Source organism: Rattus norvegicus, chromosome 7 (assembly GCF_036323735.1).
Source record: "Rattus norvegicus strain BN/NHsdMcwi chromosome 7, GRCr8, whole genome shotgun sequence".
NCBI classification, from domain to species: domain Eukaryota; kingdom Metazoa; phylum Chordata; class Mammalia; order Rodentia; family Muridae; genus Rattus; species Rattus norvegicus.
In genome coordinates, this window is record NC_086025.1 from 124248188 (window position 1) to 124263309 (window position 15122).

At 40.7% G+C, this 15122-nt stretch overlaps 1 protein-coding gene across 2 annotated transcripts in view; it reads left to right on the plus strand.

The window, feature by feature from the left end:
* The window catches only part of Redic1 (regulator of DNA class I crossover intermediates 1), a 67512-nt gene that overhangs the window by 50154 nt on the left and 2236 nt on the right, over window positions 1-15122 (plus strand). For both annotated transcript variants that reach the window (XM_039080329.2, XM_006242269.5), the window contains 2 exons: window positions 6609-6669; window positions 13033-13115. In XM_039080329.2, the coding sequence (XP_038936257.1) occupies window positions 6609-6669; window positions 13033-13115 (144 nt within the window). The remainder of the gene's footprint in view (window positions 1-6608; window positions 6670-13032; window positions 13116-15122) is intronic.

The following is a 15122-nucleotide window of genomic DNA, read 5'->3' on the forward strand; positions in this document are numbered from 1 at the left end:
AGGAACAGCTGAAGACCTGTAGAGAGGAAAAACTACACGCCCGAAAGCAGAACACTCTGTCCCCATAACTGACTGAAAGAGAGGAAAACAGGTCTACAGCACTCCTGACACACAGGCTTATAGGACAGTCTAGCCACTGTCAGAAATAGCAGAACAAAGTAACACTAGAGATAATCTGATGGCGAGAGGCAAGCGCAGGAACCCAAGCAACAGAAACCAAGACTACATGGCACCATCGGAGCCCAATTCTCCCATCAAAACAAACATGGAATATCCAAACACACCAGCAAAGCAAGATCTAGTTTCAAAATCATATTTGATCATGATGCTGGAGGACTTCAAGAAAGACGTGAAGAACTCCCTTAGAGAAACACAGGAAAACATTAATAAACAAATAGAAACCTACAGAGAGGAATCGCAAAAATCCCTGAAAGAATTCCAGGAAAACACAATCAAACAGTTGAAGGAATTAAAAATGGAAATAGAAGCAATCAAGAAAGAACACATGGAAACAACCCTGGATATAGAAAACCAAGAGAAGAGACAAGGAGCTGTAGATACGAGCTTCACCAACAGAATACAAGAGATGGAAGAGAGAATCGCAGGAGCAGAAGATTCCATAGAAATCATTGACTCAACTGTCAAAGATAATGTAAAGTGGAAAAAGCTACTGGTCCAAAACATACAGGAAATCCAGGACTCAATGAGAAGATCAAACCTAAGGATAATAGGTATAGAAGAGAGTGAAGACTCCCAGCTCAAAGGACCAGTAAATATCTTCAACAAAATCATGGAAGAAAACTTCCCTAACCTAAAAAAAGAGATACCCATAGGCATACAAGAAGCCTACAGAACTCCAAATAGATTGGACCAGAAAAGAAACCCCTCCCGTCACATAATTGTCAAAACACCAAACGCACAAAATAAAGAATATTAAAAGCAGTAAAGGAAAAAGGTCAAGTAACATATAAAGGCAGACCTATCATAATCACACCAGACTTTTCGCCAGAAACTATGAAGGCCAGAAGATCCTGGACTGATGTCATACAGACCCTAAGAGAACACAAATGCCAGCCCAGGTTACTGTATCCTGCAAAACTCTCAATTAACATAGATGGAGAAACCAAGATATTGCATGACAAAACCAAATTTACACAATATCTTTCTACAAATCCAGCACTACAAAGGATAATAAATGGTAAAGCCCAACATAAGGAGGCAAGCTATACCCTAGAAGAAGCAAGAAACTAATCGTCTTGGCAACAAAACAAAGAGAAGAAAAGCACGAAACATAACCTCACATCCAAATATGAATATAACAGGAAGCAATAATCACTATTCCTTAATATCTCTCAACATCAATGTCCTCAACTCCCCAATAAAAAGACATAGATTAACAAACTGGATACGCAATGAGGACCCTGCATTCTGCTGCCTACAGGAATCACACGTCAGAGACAAAGACAGACACTACCTCAGAGTGAAAGGCTGGAAAACAACTTTCCAAGCAAATGGTCAGAAGAAGCAAGCTGGAGTAGCCATTCTAATATCAAATAAAATCAATTTTCAACTAAAATTCATCAAAAAAGATAAGGAAGGACACTTCATATTCATCAAAGGAAAAATCCACCAAGATGAACTCTCAATCCTAAATATCTATGCCCCAAATACAAGGGCACCTACATACGTAAAAGAAACCTTACTAAAACTCATAACACACATTGCACCTCACACAATAATAGTAGGAGATTTCAACACCCCACTCTCATCAAGGGACAGATCATGGAAACAGAAATTAAACAGAGACGTAGACAGACTAAGAGAACTTATGAGCCAAATGGACTTAACAGATATTTATAGAACATTCTATCCTAAAGCAAAAGGATATACCTTCTTCTCAGCTCCTCATGGTACTTTCTCCAAAATTGACCATATAATTGGTCAAAAAACGGGCCTCAACAGGTACAGAAAGATGGAAATAATCCCATGCGTGCTATCAGACCACCACGGCCTAAAACTGGTCTTCAATAACAATAAGGGAAGAATGCCCACATATACGTGGAAATTGAACAATGCTCTACTCTATGATAACCTGGTCAAGCAAGAAATAAAGAAAGAAATTAAAGACGTTTTAGAATTTAATGAAAATGAAGGTACAACATACCCAAACTTATGGGACACAATGAAAGCTGTGCTAAGAGGAAAACTCATAGCACTGAGTGCCTGCAGAAAGAAACAGGAAAGAGCATATGTCAGCAGCTTGACAGCACACCTAAAAGCTCTAGAACAAAAAGAAGCAAATACACCCAGGAGGAGTAGAAGGCAGGAAATAATGAAACTCAGAGCTGAAATCAACCAAGTAGAAACAAAAAGGACCATAGAAAGAATCAACAGAACCAAAAGTTGGTTCTTTGAGAAAATCAACAAGATAGATAAACCCTTAGCCAGACTAACGAGAGGACACAGAGAGTGTGTCCAAATTAACAAAATCAGAAATGAAAAGGGAGACATAACTACAGATTCAGAGGACATTCAAAAAATCATCAGATCTTACTATAAAAGCCTATATTCAACAAAACTTGAAAATCTACAGGAAATGGACAATTTCCTAGACAGATACCAGGTACCGACGTTAAATCAGGAACAGATAAACCAGTTAAACAACCCCATAACTCCTAAGGAAATAGAAGCAGTCATTAAAGGTCTCCCAACCAAAAAGAGCCCAGGTGCAGACAGGTTTAGTGCAGAATTCTATCAGACCTTCATAGAAGACCTCATACCAATATTATCTAAACTATTCCACAAAATTGAAACAGATGGATCACTACCGAATTCCTTCTATGAAGCCACAATTACTCTTATACCTAAACCACACAAAGACCCAACAAAGAAAGAGAACTTCAGACCAATTTCCCTTATGAATATCGACGCAAAAATACTCAATAAAATTCTGGCAAACCGAATCCAAGAGCACATCAAAACAATCATCCACCATGATCAAGTAGGCTTCATCCCAGGCATGCAGGGATGGTTTAATATACGGAAAAGCATCAACGTGATCCATCATATAAACAAACTGAAAGAACAAAACCACATGATCATTTCATTAGATGCTGAGAAAGCATTTCACAAAATTCAACACCCCTTCATGATAAAAGTCCTGGAAAGAATAGGAATTCAAGGCCCATACCTGAACATAGTAAAAGCCATATACAGCAAACCAATTGCTAACATTAAACTACATGGAGAGAAACTTGAAGCAATCCCACTAAAATCAGGGACTAGACAAGGCTGCCCACTCTCTCCGTACTTATTCAATATAGTTCTTGAAGTTCTAGCCAGAAAAATCAGACAAGAAAAGGAGGTCAAGGGGATACAGATTGGAAAAGAAGAAGTCAAAATATCACTATTTGCAGATGATATGATAGTATATTTAAGTGATCCCAAAAGTTCCACCAGAGAACTACTAAAGCTGATAAACAACTTCAGCAAAGTGGCTGGGTATAAAATTAACTCAAATAAATCAGTAGCCTTCCTCTACTCAAAAGAGAAACAAGCCGAGAAAGAAATTAGGGAAACGACACCCTTCATAATAGACCCAAATAATATAAAGTACCTCGGTGTGACTTTAACCAAGTAAGTAAAAGATCTGTACAATAAGAACTTCAAGACACTGAAGAAAGAAATTGAAGAAAACCTCAGAAGATGGAAAGATCTCCCATGCTCATGGATTGGCAGAATTAATATAGTAAAAATGGCCATTTTACCAAAAGCGATCTACAGATTCAATGCAATCCCCATCAAAATACCAATCCAATTCTTCAAAGAGTTAGACAGAACAATTTGCAAATTCATCTGGAATAACAAAAAACCCAGGATAGCTAAAGCTATCCTCAACAATAAAAGGACTTCAGGGGGAATCACTATCCCTGAACTCAAGCAGTATTACAGAGCAATAGTGATAAAAACTGCATGGTATTGGTACAGAGACAGACAGATAGACCAATGGAATAGAATTGAAGACCCAGAAATGAACCCACACACCTATGGGCACTTGATTTTTGACAAAGGAGCCAAAACCATCCAATGGAAAAAAGATAGCATTTTCAGCAAACGGTGCTGGTTCAACTGGAGGTCAACATGTAGAAGAATGCAGATCGATCCATGCTTATCACCCTGTACAAAGCTTAAGTCCAAGTGGATCAAGGACCTCCACATCAAACCAGACACACTCAAACTAATAGAAGAAAAACTAGGGAAGCATCTGGAACACATGGGCACTGGAAAAAATTTCCTGAACAAAACACCAATGGCTTATGCTCTAAGATCAAGAATCGACAAATGGGATCTCATAAAACTACAAAGCTTCTGTAAGGCAAAGGACACTATGGTTAGGACAAAATGGCAACCAACAGATTGGGAAAAGATCTTTACCAATCCTACAACAGATAGAGGCCTTATATCCAAAATATACAAAGAACTCAAGAAGTTAGACCGCAGGGAGACAAATAACCCTATTAAAAAATGGGGCTCAGAGCTAAACAAAGAATTCACAGCTGAGGAATGCCGAATGGCTGAGAAACACCTAAAGAAATGTTCAACATCTTTAGTCATAAGGGAAATGCAAATCAAAACAACCCCGAGATTTCACCTCACACCAGTGAGAATGGCTAAGATCAAAAACTCAGGTGACAGCAGATGCTGGCGAGGATGCGGAGAAAGAGGAACACTCCTCCATTGTTGGTGGGATTGCAGACTGGTACAACCATTCTGGAAATCAGTCTGGAGGTTCCTCAGAAAATTGGACATTGAACTGCCTGAGGATCCAGCTATACCTCTCTTGGGCATATACCCAAAAGATGCCCCAACATATAAAAAAGACACGTGCTCCACTATGTTCATCGCAGCCTTATTTATAATAGCCAGAAGCTGGAAAGAACCCAGATGCCCTTCAACAGAGGAATGGATACAGAAAATGTGGTACATCTACACAATGGAATATTACTCAGCTATCAAAAACAATGACTTTATGAAATTCGTAGGCAAATGGTTGGAACTGGAAAATATCATCCTGAGTGAGCTAACCCAATCACAGAAAGACATACATGGTATGCACTCATTGATAAGTGGCTATTAGCCCAAATGCTTGAATTACCCTAGATCCCTAGAACAAACGAAACTCAAGACGGATGATCAAAATGTGAATGCTTCACTCCTTCTTTAAAAGGGGAACCAGAATACCCTTGGCAGGGAAGAGAGAGGCAAAGATTAAAACAGAGACTGAAGGAACACCCATTCAGAGCCTGCCCCACATGTGGCCCATACATATACAGCCACCCAATTAGACAAGATGGATGAAGCGAAGAAGTGCAGGCCGACAGGAGCCGGATGTAGATCGCTCCTGAGAGACACAGCCAGAATACAGCAAATACAGAGGCGAATGCCAGCAGCAAACCACTGAACTGAGAATAGGACCCCCGTTGAAGGAATCAGAGAAAGAACTGGAAGAGCTTGAAGGGGCTCGAGACCCCATATGTACAACAATGCCAAGCAACCAGAGCTTCCAGGGACTAAGCCACTACCTAAAGACTATACATGGACTGACCCGGGACTCTGACCTCATAGGTAGCAATGAATATCCTAGTAAGAGCACCAGTGGAAGGGGAAGCCCTGGGTCCTGCTTAGAGTGAACCCCCAGTGAACTAGACTGTTGGCGGGAGGGCGGCAATGGGGGCAGGGTGGGGAGGGGAACACGAATAAGGAAGGGGAAGGGGGAGGGGTATGTTTGCCCGGAAACTGGGAAAGGGAATAACACTCGAAATGTATATAAGAAATACTCAAGTTAATAAAAAAGAATAAAAATAAAAAAAGAATACAATTAGAACCATCTCCTACTAACAAGAGTATGAACCATGCTTATATTAAATTTACCCAGAATCCATGTAATCTATGCCTGTTAATAATTACTTGAGGTTTTTGACCTTGTTTTAACTATTATGTATGATTTTATTTTTTAATGTATGAAATGTTCTTTATGAAGAATTTTGTACTCTTATTTTAAATATATGTATTTGTATATACATATATATGTTTTCACATATATATGTTTTGTTTGTGTATAATATATATATCAAGAGAGGGAGAAATATTTTACATAAATTTTTAAAGTTCATAGAGATTTTATTAGAGTTTTAAAAAATTATATGAATGTAAGAAGCTTCCGAGGCTAGTACCTCATTGCAAGGAAGGGAATTTAGAGACCCTATGAGGAAACCCAAAACTGTTAGAGAAATATGAGGAGTCCAGGGGTCACATGAAGAGTCAAAAAAAAAAAAAGAAAAAAAAAGAATAAAAACTACATGTATCATGTTGAAGTGAAGTCTTTCCTTTTGTTAATATTGATTTTCTCAGCAAATGTTTATTCTGTCCTTTATGTTTCCAAGACAATTGGAATTTAAATTTAGTTGGAAAGGTTTTCCTTTGTGAAATTGTCTAAAAAGAATGAAAGTGATACAAAGCAAAAGTGGTAGAAACCGGCTGGTGGGGTAGAGATAAATGAACACTGTTGCCAGGACTTGGGGTTTTAAACTTTGTATTCTTTCCTCTAGATGCCAGTGGAAAGAAGAACAGGTCCTTTAAAAGGGAGGCCAGTGCCTGCTGAGAAAATCTGTGAGTGTAACTATGTGCTACGTTCATTATTTTAAAAAAGAAAAAAAGACATAGAAATCAATTTTAAGTGTTGTAAAGATTTTACCAGTAGGTATGCGTTTCATAGATATTCTAAAATAGACTACAGTAATTCATTAAAATTGCTTTTTTCTTTCATCAACTAGTCAACAGTGAACATGTATAATGTGAATTTACAATTTCACAGTGTTCTACTCCACTGTAGTTCAAGATGAAAATGTGTCCCGTTGCATTTCCTACTGTGGCCTCTAGAGGTCACTGTTATCTGTTTTTTCCTCGGTTTTCCTTTTTCAGCAGATAACTGTATTTTGAGGCTCACCCAGTTGTTGTTTGTGGCTTTCATGGGTTAGGTTTTCCCTGCCATCCAGCATTCTGCGCATTTCCTCGCTCTGTTTGACTCATGCATCTTCTGGCTCTGGATTCTTGCCTTGTCAATATTTTGTCTTCGGCTATTCTGACCATTGACATTTCTGGAACACATATTAAAAAGCTCTTCTTGGGTATATTTCTAGGGATAGAACCACCCTTTCACTGGGTGAACATTTATTACCTTCTTCTGGTAATGCAAAATTATTCCCCAGAACCTATGTGTCTAACAGCCTTCCATGGACAGTAGGAGTCACTGTGTCAATCTGCTATCACTATTTAAACCTAACCCGTGGTGGTATTAAGTTTGCTTCTCTAGTTACTAATTAGGTTAATTGGTCAGCAGGGTTTCATGCTGTGCCCAGTTTTCCTTTTGCTGTGTTTTTGGAGACAGGATCTCACTGTAGCCCGCCATCACATCCACTGTCTCTCCGCCTCAGCCTCTCCGCAGCTGGAGAACAGTCGTTGGAGATCATGCCACGCTGCGCAGAGCTGCTTTTAAGATGCTTGGTTTGCATTAAGGCACGTGTCGTTTATTGTCTATCTCTGGCTACATCCGTTACGTCCTGTGTGTCTTTGTACATCTTGCATACTAATTGTGTATTAGCTTATGTGTGTCAATGCTTTGTATTGGAGTGACTTTTTGTGAATAAAAGTTTTATAACTAGTAGGTGTTTTAGGTCTTTGGTCCTAGAACAGCTCTCTGGATATCTGGTTCTGCTAGGATACATAGAAATCTTTTTTTTTTTTACCTTTCTTTTTTTTTTTTTTTTTTTTTTTTCCGGAGCTGGGGCACCGAACCCAGGGCCTTGCGCTTGCTAGGCAAGTGCTCTACCACTGAGCCAAATCCCCAACCCCGATACATAGAAATCTTAGTGAAGTTTTAAATTTTTTATTAATTTATTTACTTTTAAATTATCATAAAAATGGGACCAGGCAGGGTGGTGCTTGTCTTTAATCTCAGGAGGCAGAGGGAGGAGGATCTTTGTGAGTTTGGTTCACCCTGATTTATGTAGTGAGTTCCAGAACAGCCAGAGCTATGCAGTGAGACCCCCATCCTTAAAAAAACTAAAACCAAAACTCAAGAGAAACCTTTAAATAATCATAAAAATCTGTGGGCTTTCTTATGGTATCATCAGACATTTTTATTTGTTTTTCAAAGAACTTAGTTTCCCCCCTTTTTAGAAATAGATTTTTTTTTTTAAACACATACTAATCCCAGTTTCTCTGTTCTCTATTTGACCCAGGTCCTCCCCACATCCTCCTCCTGTCCAGATCCTTCTTTTTCTATCTCTCATTAGAAAACAGACTTCTAAAGATTAATACAATATAGTCTAGTGAAATAAAATATAAACATAAAATAAAAACTAACACATCAGAAAAGGACAAACTAACAAGCAGAAGGAACAGACACAAGAGAAGGCAGGAGAAACACAGACCACTCGTTAGGACTCTGGGTTTGAATAGAAACAGTAAACTGGAAGCCATAGCATGTCTGCCAAGGACCTATAGAGCAAGAATATGGAAGAAAATAACATTAAGAGTAAGATGCATGTTAATTAGAAGGAAGCTCCCTGAGATGGCCTTATGAGGCAAGGATCTCCAGGGATGCCCCGAGCTCATTCTCCGTTGACCATTGTCTGCTGGCACGCAGCCTGCTCCGAAGGTCCCTTGTCCCCTGAAGAGTCTGTGAGACCCTGGAGTAAACCAGGGCTCTCCACTGGAGACAGCGTCTGGACTAGGGATGGGGCTTGTGTGTGCTTTGCCTTTCGACTCCAGGGCCCATCTGGTGCCTTTGCCTCAGTCTCTCTGAGTTCACATTGTGTAGATCGTGTTGATTTAAAAGGCTTGTGGTTCTTAGTGTCCCCTGTCCCCTCTGGCTTTTACATCCCTTCTTCCTCATCTTTCAGTTCTCTAAGCACCAAAGGGAGGGGTTTACTGGGTTGGACATAATGGCTCCTTTCTGGCTGGGTTTGGCTTTGTATTCTTTCAAGAAATATGTTCTTTCCTTTATTCTTATGAATGGCATCCCCCCTTTCTTTCTCTGTCTATCTATACACACACACACACACACACACACAAAATATGCATTACTTACTGGCTTGGTTTTCATGACTTAGTTTGTGCTTATCTTGAAATGTTATTTCTCCATCAAGCTCTAAAGATAATCTTTCTCGTATAGCAATTCTGAAGGACAGTTATTTACTTTCCAAGTTGACAGATGCGGTGTTAGTCTGATATTTCTGCCTTTGTGTGCAGTGGCATTTTTCTCTTACAGCTTTTAATGTTGCTTTTCTTGTGTGTTTTTATCATTCTGCTACACCAGGAGAGGTTCGTCTCTGTTCATGTCTATTTGGGGATTTGCATCCCTACCCCAGGGATAGCCATTTCATTTTCTGGGCTTAGCACTTGTTCTGTTATACATTTTTGAATAACTGTTGGTGCCTCTAGAGTCTCTCTAGTTAATTTCCACCTTGGATTCTTGGGTTATCCTCGAAGACATGCCCCAGGGTTCTTGAACATTCTGCCGTGCTCAGTGTGCTTTCTCTTCACATGTCCTGCAGTGCCTGTGTCTTGGTTTGTCTTCTGTCCCTGATGTTGTCACTGTGTGGTCTTAGCTGCTGACGAGTCCTGCTGACCTATTTGATTTGTTAGCTCTTTTCCTTCCTATTCTTCTGTTAGCCTCTTCCTCTTCTTCCTCCTTTCCTCCTCTTCCTCCTTCTCTTCCTCCTTCCCTTCCTCCCCCTCCTTCTCTTCCTTCTCTTTTGTATTTCCAGTTCCTGGCTGAATTTTTCGTCTGTGGTTAAAATTTTGTCTGAAATTATTGACTGGTTCATCTGCTTTGATTTTTCATCTTTCCTAATCTACCGAGTCTGTCTGTGAACTTCATTTGTCCTGTGAGTTCTAGTGAGTTGTCATCACTCAGCTTCAGGGGGAGTGGGCTGCAGTAACAGATGCGGGATCTGACCTTCCAGTGTCAGCCTGTACTAAAACCGTGCATTTCCCTTGTCCCTGAAATTCAAAGACAGACACTATAGAATAGTATGTGTGGAAAATTTAGTTTATAGTTTTTTAGAAGTAAGAGGTTTTTTTTTTTTTTAAAAAGAGGAACTAGTGGGAAAAGGAAAAACAAGGGAGTAAAGTAAGAATGAGAAGTCTGGTGTAAGGGTAAACTATGTTCCCCCGGAGGGAAAACAGCCGGAGCTGCCTTTCCTGGGAGATAGGGAGAGACAAGTGAAAGCACAGAACGTAAGTACTAGAAGGCGAAGTTTAAGTAGTCCCCTAACCTGCACAACTTCAGGGATTGAATGAGAGTGAGGAGATGACAGCACACATCCAGGAAGGCTGGGGTTGCATGCACTGAGCTCTGATGAAGTGCACAGCGGCAGTCACATGGGCAATCAGCCTGGTTCCTACACTGAATCAGGGAGGCAGGCTTTTGTATGCAGCTGAACAAGGAGGCAGGTTGATCCTGATCCCGTCTCAGTATGAGGTCTCTGTGGGGAGCAGTCTCAGACCCTAAACACCCAGAGGAAGAAGCTGCAGGCACTGCCTTCCTTACACACAGTCAGTACTGCACACAGAACGGGGCAGGCTTGCCATTCGCACTGGAGCCCTGGAGTCCTTGGCATGACTGTGCTCATGCCACCCACACCCACTTACTCAGGACTTCATCCATTCCTTACACATTCACTCAGGTACTTTTTGTTTTGATGTCTCAGGAAAAATAATTAAGTAGAAACTATTGTGAACACAGGCAGTGCTTCTTCTCAGGTGCTACTATTTGGCTTCTTTTGTCTTCTCCATCAAGGGGAGGGAAGTCTGCTTGCCCTAGAGATTCACAGAAGTCAAGGAAGTGTGTCCTTTGAGGATTTCTGTGACTGAGGTCCACTTTCTCTCAGAAGTCCCTGGGCTGTTTCCCCTGCCTGCAAGTATGACCTCGTCTCTGGTATTTTAAGCACCTTTACACAAACGTACCTCAGTGTGACTCAGGCTCTGAGCAGCTGTGGAAGGCCTGCCAGCCTGTTTGCCTGTGCCATAGCCATTGGAATAATGGTCAAGCTCCTTATCCTTCTTCCTATGATTCTGTTTAGTTTGGCTGGGCAGCTTGGACAGCTCAGTGTGAACTCTGCTGGTTAGCGTCTCTGACAGTGAGCGTTTCTTAGCTTCCGGCTCCAGTGCCACACTTACACTCTGTCACCTGTCCGTCTGATCTCGCATGCTGTATGGTGCGCCCTCCTCTCATCTTCCCATAATCCGAGTCATCTGTAGTTCCTTCAGTGCTGGTGAGAGCACAGGTATGGCCGAATCTGGCTTGGATTGAGTCCATGACCATCATGGAGAGAGTGCAGAAGGCAGGCAATTATGGCACTGGTGCAGGAGCTGAGAGCTTACATCCTGATCTACAAGCGTGTGGCAGAGAGAGAGAGAGAGAGAGAGAGAGAGAGAGAGAGAGAGAGAGAGAGAGAGAGAGAGAGAGAGCACTAACTGGGGATAAGTTGGCTTCTGAATCCTTAATCCTTAACTGTGCTACCCCAATGGCACACTTCCTCCTGCAAACTCACCCCTCCTACCTTAGTTTCTATTCTGTTGCTATGAAAAGATATCAGATATCATGGAAAAAAGAAAAAAAGAAAATGCTTATAAGAGAAAGCATTTACTTTGGGGCTGGCTTACAGTTTCAGAGGCTGAGTCAGTGGTCATCGAGGCAGGGAGCATGGCAGCAGGCAGGCAGGCCTGGTGTAGGAGCAGTAGCTGAGAGCTTTACATCTGATTCACACAAGCAGAAGACAAATAGAGAGAATGGGCCTTTGAGGTCTCAAAGTAACACACCTTCTCCAACAAGATCACACCCCTAATCCTCCCTAAACAGACTCTCAACTCGGAATTAAATAGTCACGTATACAAAGGCCATTCTTATTTAAACCACCACACTCTTTCTCCACCACAAGATTACGAACACTCTGAGACCGTGTCCATGTAGTGTCCCTTAGTGACTTCTGTAGTTGCTCAAGAATTGTTGAACTAAATCCTCTTACACCCTTTCACGTGGTGAGATCCCTGCAGCCAGCGCCCTTCTTCTTTGTTGATATCTGGAATTATAGCACCCGTGGACTTGCTGAACCTCATGAAGAGAACGCAGCCTTAGAATAAACAGTTATTATTCATATCAAACCATCACTTTCTTCACTGCCCTATGGAGTATAACTTTAAAATGAATTTTTAACTTGTTTTGTTCATGTGTATGCAGATAGTAGAGTACAACTATGGTCTGTCCTCACAGCTAACGGAGATCAGTTTCTGTTACAGAGAGCATCAGTCCCGACACAGGACACGAGTTGCAAGTACTTATGGTTAATTGCAATGAATAAGATGATCAAAGGCTACTGTTTATGCATGTCTGCTTATTTTTCATTCCTTCTTGCTTTTCTTGTTAAAAACCCATTTCCATAAACAAAGGCATAAGGTAATGGAAGCTGCTGTTGTTGTGTAGTGTTTATGTGTGGTAGAAAGACCTGACATACGTCTCAGACCCATTCCAGACTTTGCTTGGAGTTGGAAACTAATCGACTAAGCAGATAATGACATGGTAAGAGGTGTTGGGCATGGTTCTGACTGCACCGAGATGTCTGTTCATTGGACAGGCAGATGTCCATCCTCAGGCTTCAAAGCTTGGTTCTTCCTACGTCACACTTTGAGACGTTTGTTCTTAAAAATGGTTTTATACATTGAAAAGTCAATCGTGTTTTCACTATTCTTATGTTATGTAACTGTAATTTATTTAACTTGTAGACACAAATCTTTTCAAGATAAAGCACCTATTTATCCTGCTAGAAAAACGAGGTGTTAAATATCAAACATTTAAGCGAGCTTGGTACATTTTACAGGGCTGGTTGTAAAGTTGGTGACACTTAGATGCCTTTTGCTCTGCTAGAGTATGAGTGGTGCCAGCCCTCATGACTTCAACCTTTGTTTCAGACCTGGAGTCTTCCCAGAGCAGCCAGTCCACCAGCTACTCTCCACGGCCAACCGACAGCACGTTCAGCTCCAGTTCTGAACTGGTAAGTCACTCCTTCTTGGCTTATTAATGTATGAGGTATTAATTTCACATCATTTTTGTCTCTTTTTGCTTTAAAAAGAGTTGAGCCAACAGTAAAAATAAAAATTCCACCAACAAAATTGATTTTCAAAGTTAAAAAAATGAGAAAATGTAATGTTAGAAAAATATAAACAAAAATGTAAAATAATCTATTTGGCCAAGTATTAGTGATTTCCATATACAAAGTAAATACATTTTTCAAAAGTTTATTAAGATATATAAATATACCCATACTTATATGTATATATATATGTATATATATATATATATCCATAATGTACCATACAAAGTGTATACAGGTAAATACAATATATCATTATTTTAAATGTTTTTTAAGAATTTACAATAATTTGAATATAGAAGAACCAAATAAACATTAAAAATATAATCTTGAGGCTTATAAAATGAGGTAAACTACTCAGTATTGTCAAAGTAATTTTAGTAGAGTGGCATGTTACATTCTGAGTAGAAAATGCCACACATCTGATAAACCATGCCTGAATGAAAATCCCCTCCCTTCACTCCATCACCTCATTCTCTTGCCTCTGGCCCCTGGTGTGCCATCCGGGCTGTTTAATAAGAACACCAGTGACTTTTGCATTGCCAGACTGACCTAGAGTCTGTTCTCTTGCTTTGTTTAGCAGCATTACAAAAGCGGCTTAGAAGATGGGTAGTTTGGCTTAAATGTCCTGATCCTAGTTGATGTTGAGTGAGGGTAGGCACTCAAGCTGAAACTGAGACACAACCATGGAGGAATACTGATGTTTGCTCTGTGTGGCCTGCTCAGCCTGCTTCCGTGTACAACCTAGGACCTCTGCCCAGGGGTGGCCCCGCCCACAGTGTGCAGCTGCACCCACTCTGCCAGCCACATCCATCATTCATCAAGAAAAACTATATAGAATTTCCTACAAGCGATCTGAGGTAGACATCCTCTTACTATCTCCTCTTCCCCGATGACTCTAGTTGTGTCAAGTTAACTAACTAACCAACATGCAAACTTTTCAGCCCTAGTTAGAAGGACTCCTACGTGACAATGTAATGACTAGGGTTTTGTGTGGGACTCCTCTCCTATCCGTCTAATGCTGCAGTGACGTTACACATCTTAGAAATGGCAGTTGTGAAGCATTATGGCTTTAGCTCTGCTCTTTATTGAAGTGTTCAATTGAACATTTCTTTTATAGTTAACAGAATCTCTACCCTTTCACATTTCAAACTGATTTCTCTTTTAAGCTTTTTGATATTTCCCATGTCTGTAGACACCTTTTCAGTTTACCCAAGTGTTTACTTTAGAAGCCTAGATTCACTTCACCTGATCAATTGCAAATTTCCTACTTCTCAGCCTCCCCCATTAGAGCGTCTCCCGCTCTGTGTTCCACCAGTTCTTCAGTGGTTGAGCTTGCTTTTCAAAAGACCTTAGCATTTTGTTTTTGCCCCAACTTCCTCTCTGAGCAGCAAAGATCATGACTTTTTGAGAACACCGATTCAATCAAGTTACTCTCCTTTAGTGGGTCCCTGCTTTACTAACCATCTACATGTTTCACAGCTTCTCCCAGCTCTGTGAAAACTGCCTTTGGATGGCATGTAACACTCTCCCTTCCTTGTCCTGACCTACACACACCAGACTCTCACTACTTCTCCAGTTTCTTCTCTGCTTTGGTTTTATGAGGTCCCACTTCACAATGTTGACCCTGATGCCTGAGCAAATGGAGTCCTGTGGTACACTCCTTTCCTCCATCTGTATGCTGCAGTGCGCTGCCTGTCGGCCATTTCACATGAGGGCTTCCGTCCATGCTTCTCTCCACTCTGCTCCTGGAGCCTCCCTCACTGTGCTTACTTCTGCAGTGAGTTTCCCAGTGACTCCAGTCTAAGTGACGCCTCATATGTTTGCCAAGTGCGCCAGGCTTATTCTTTGTTTTTTTTTTTTTTTTTTTTTTTTTTTGGTTCTTTTTTTTTTTTTTTTTTCCGGAGC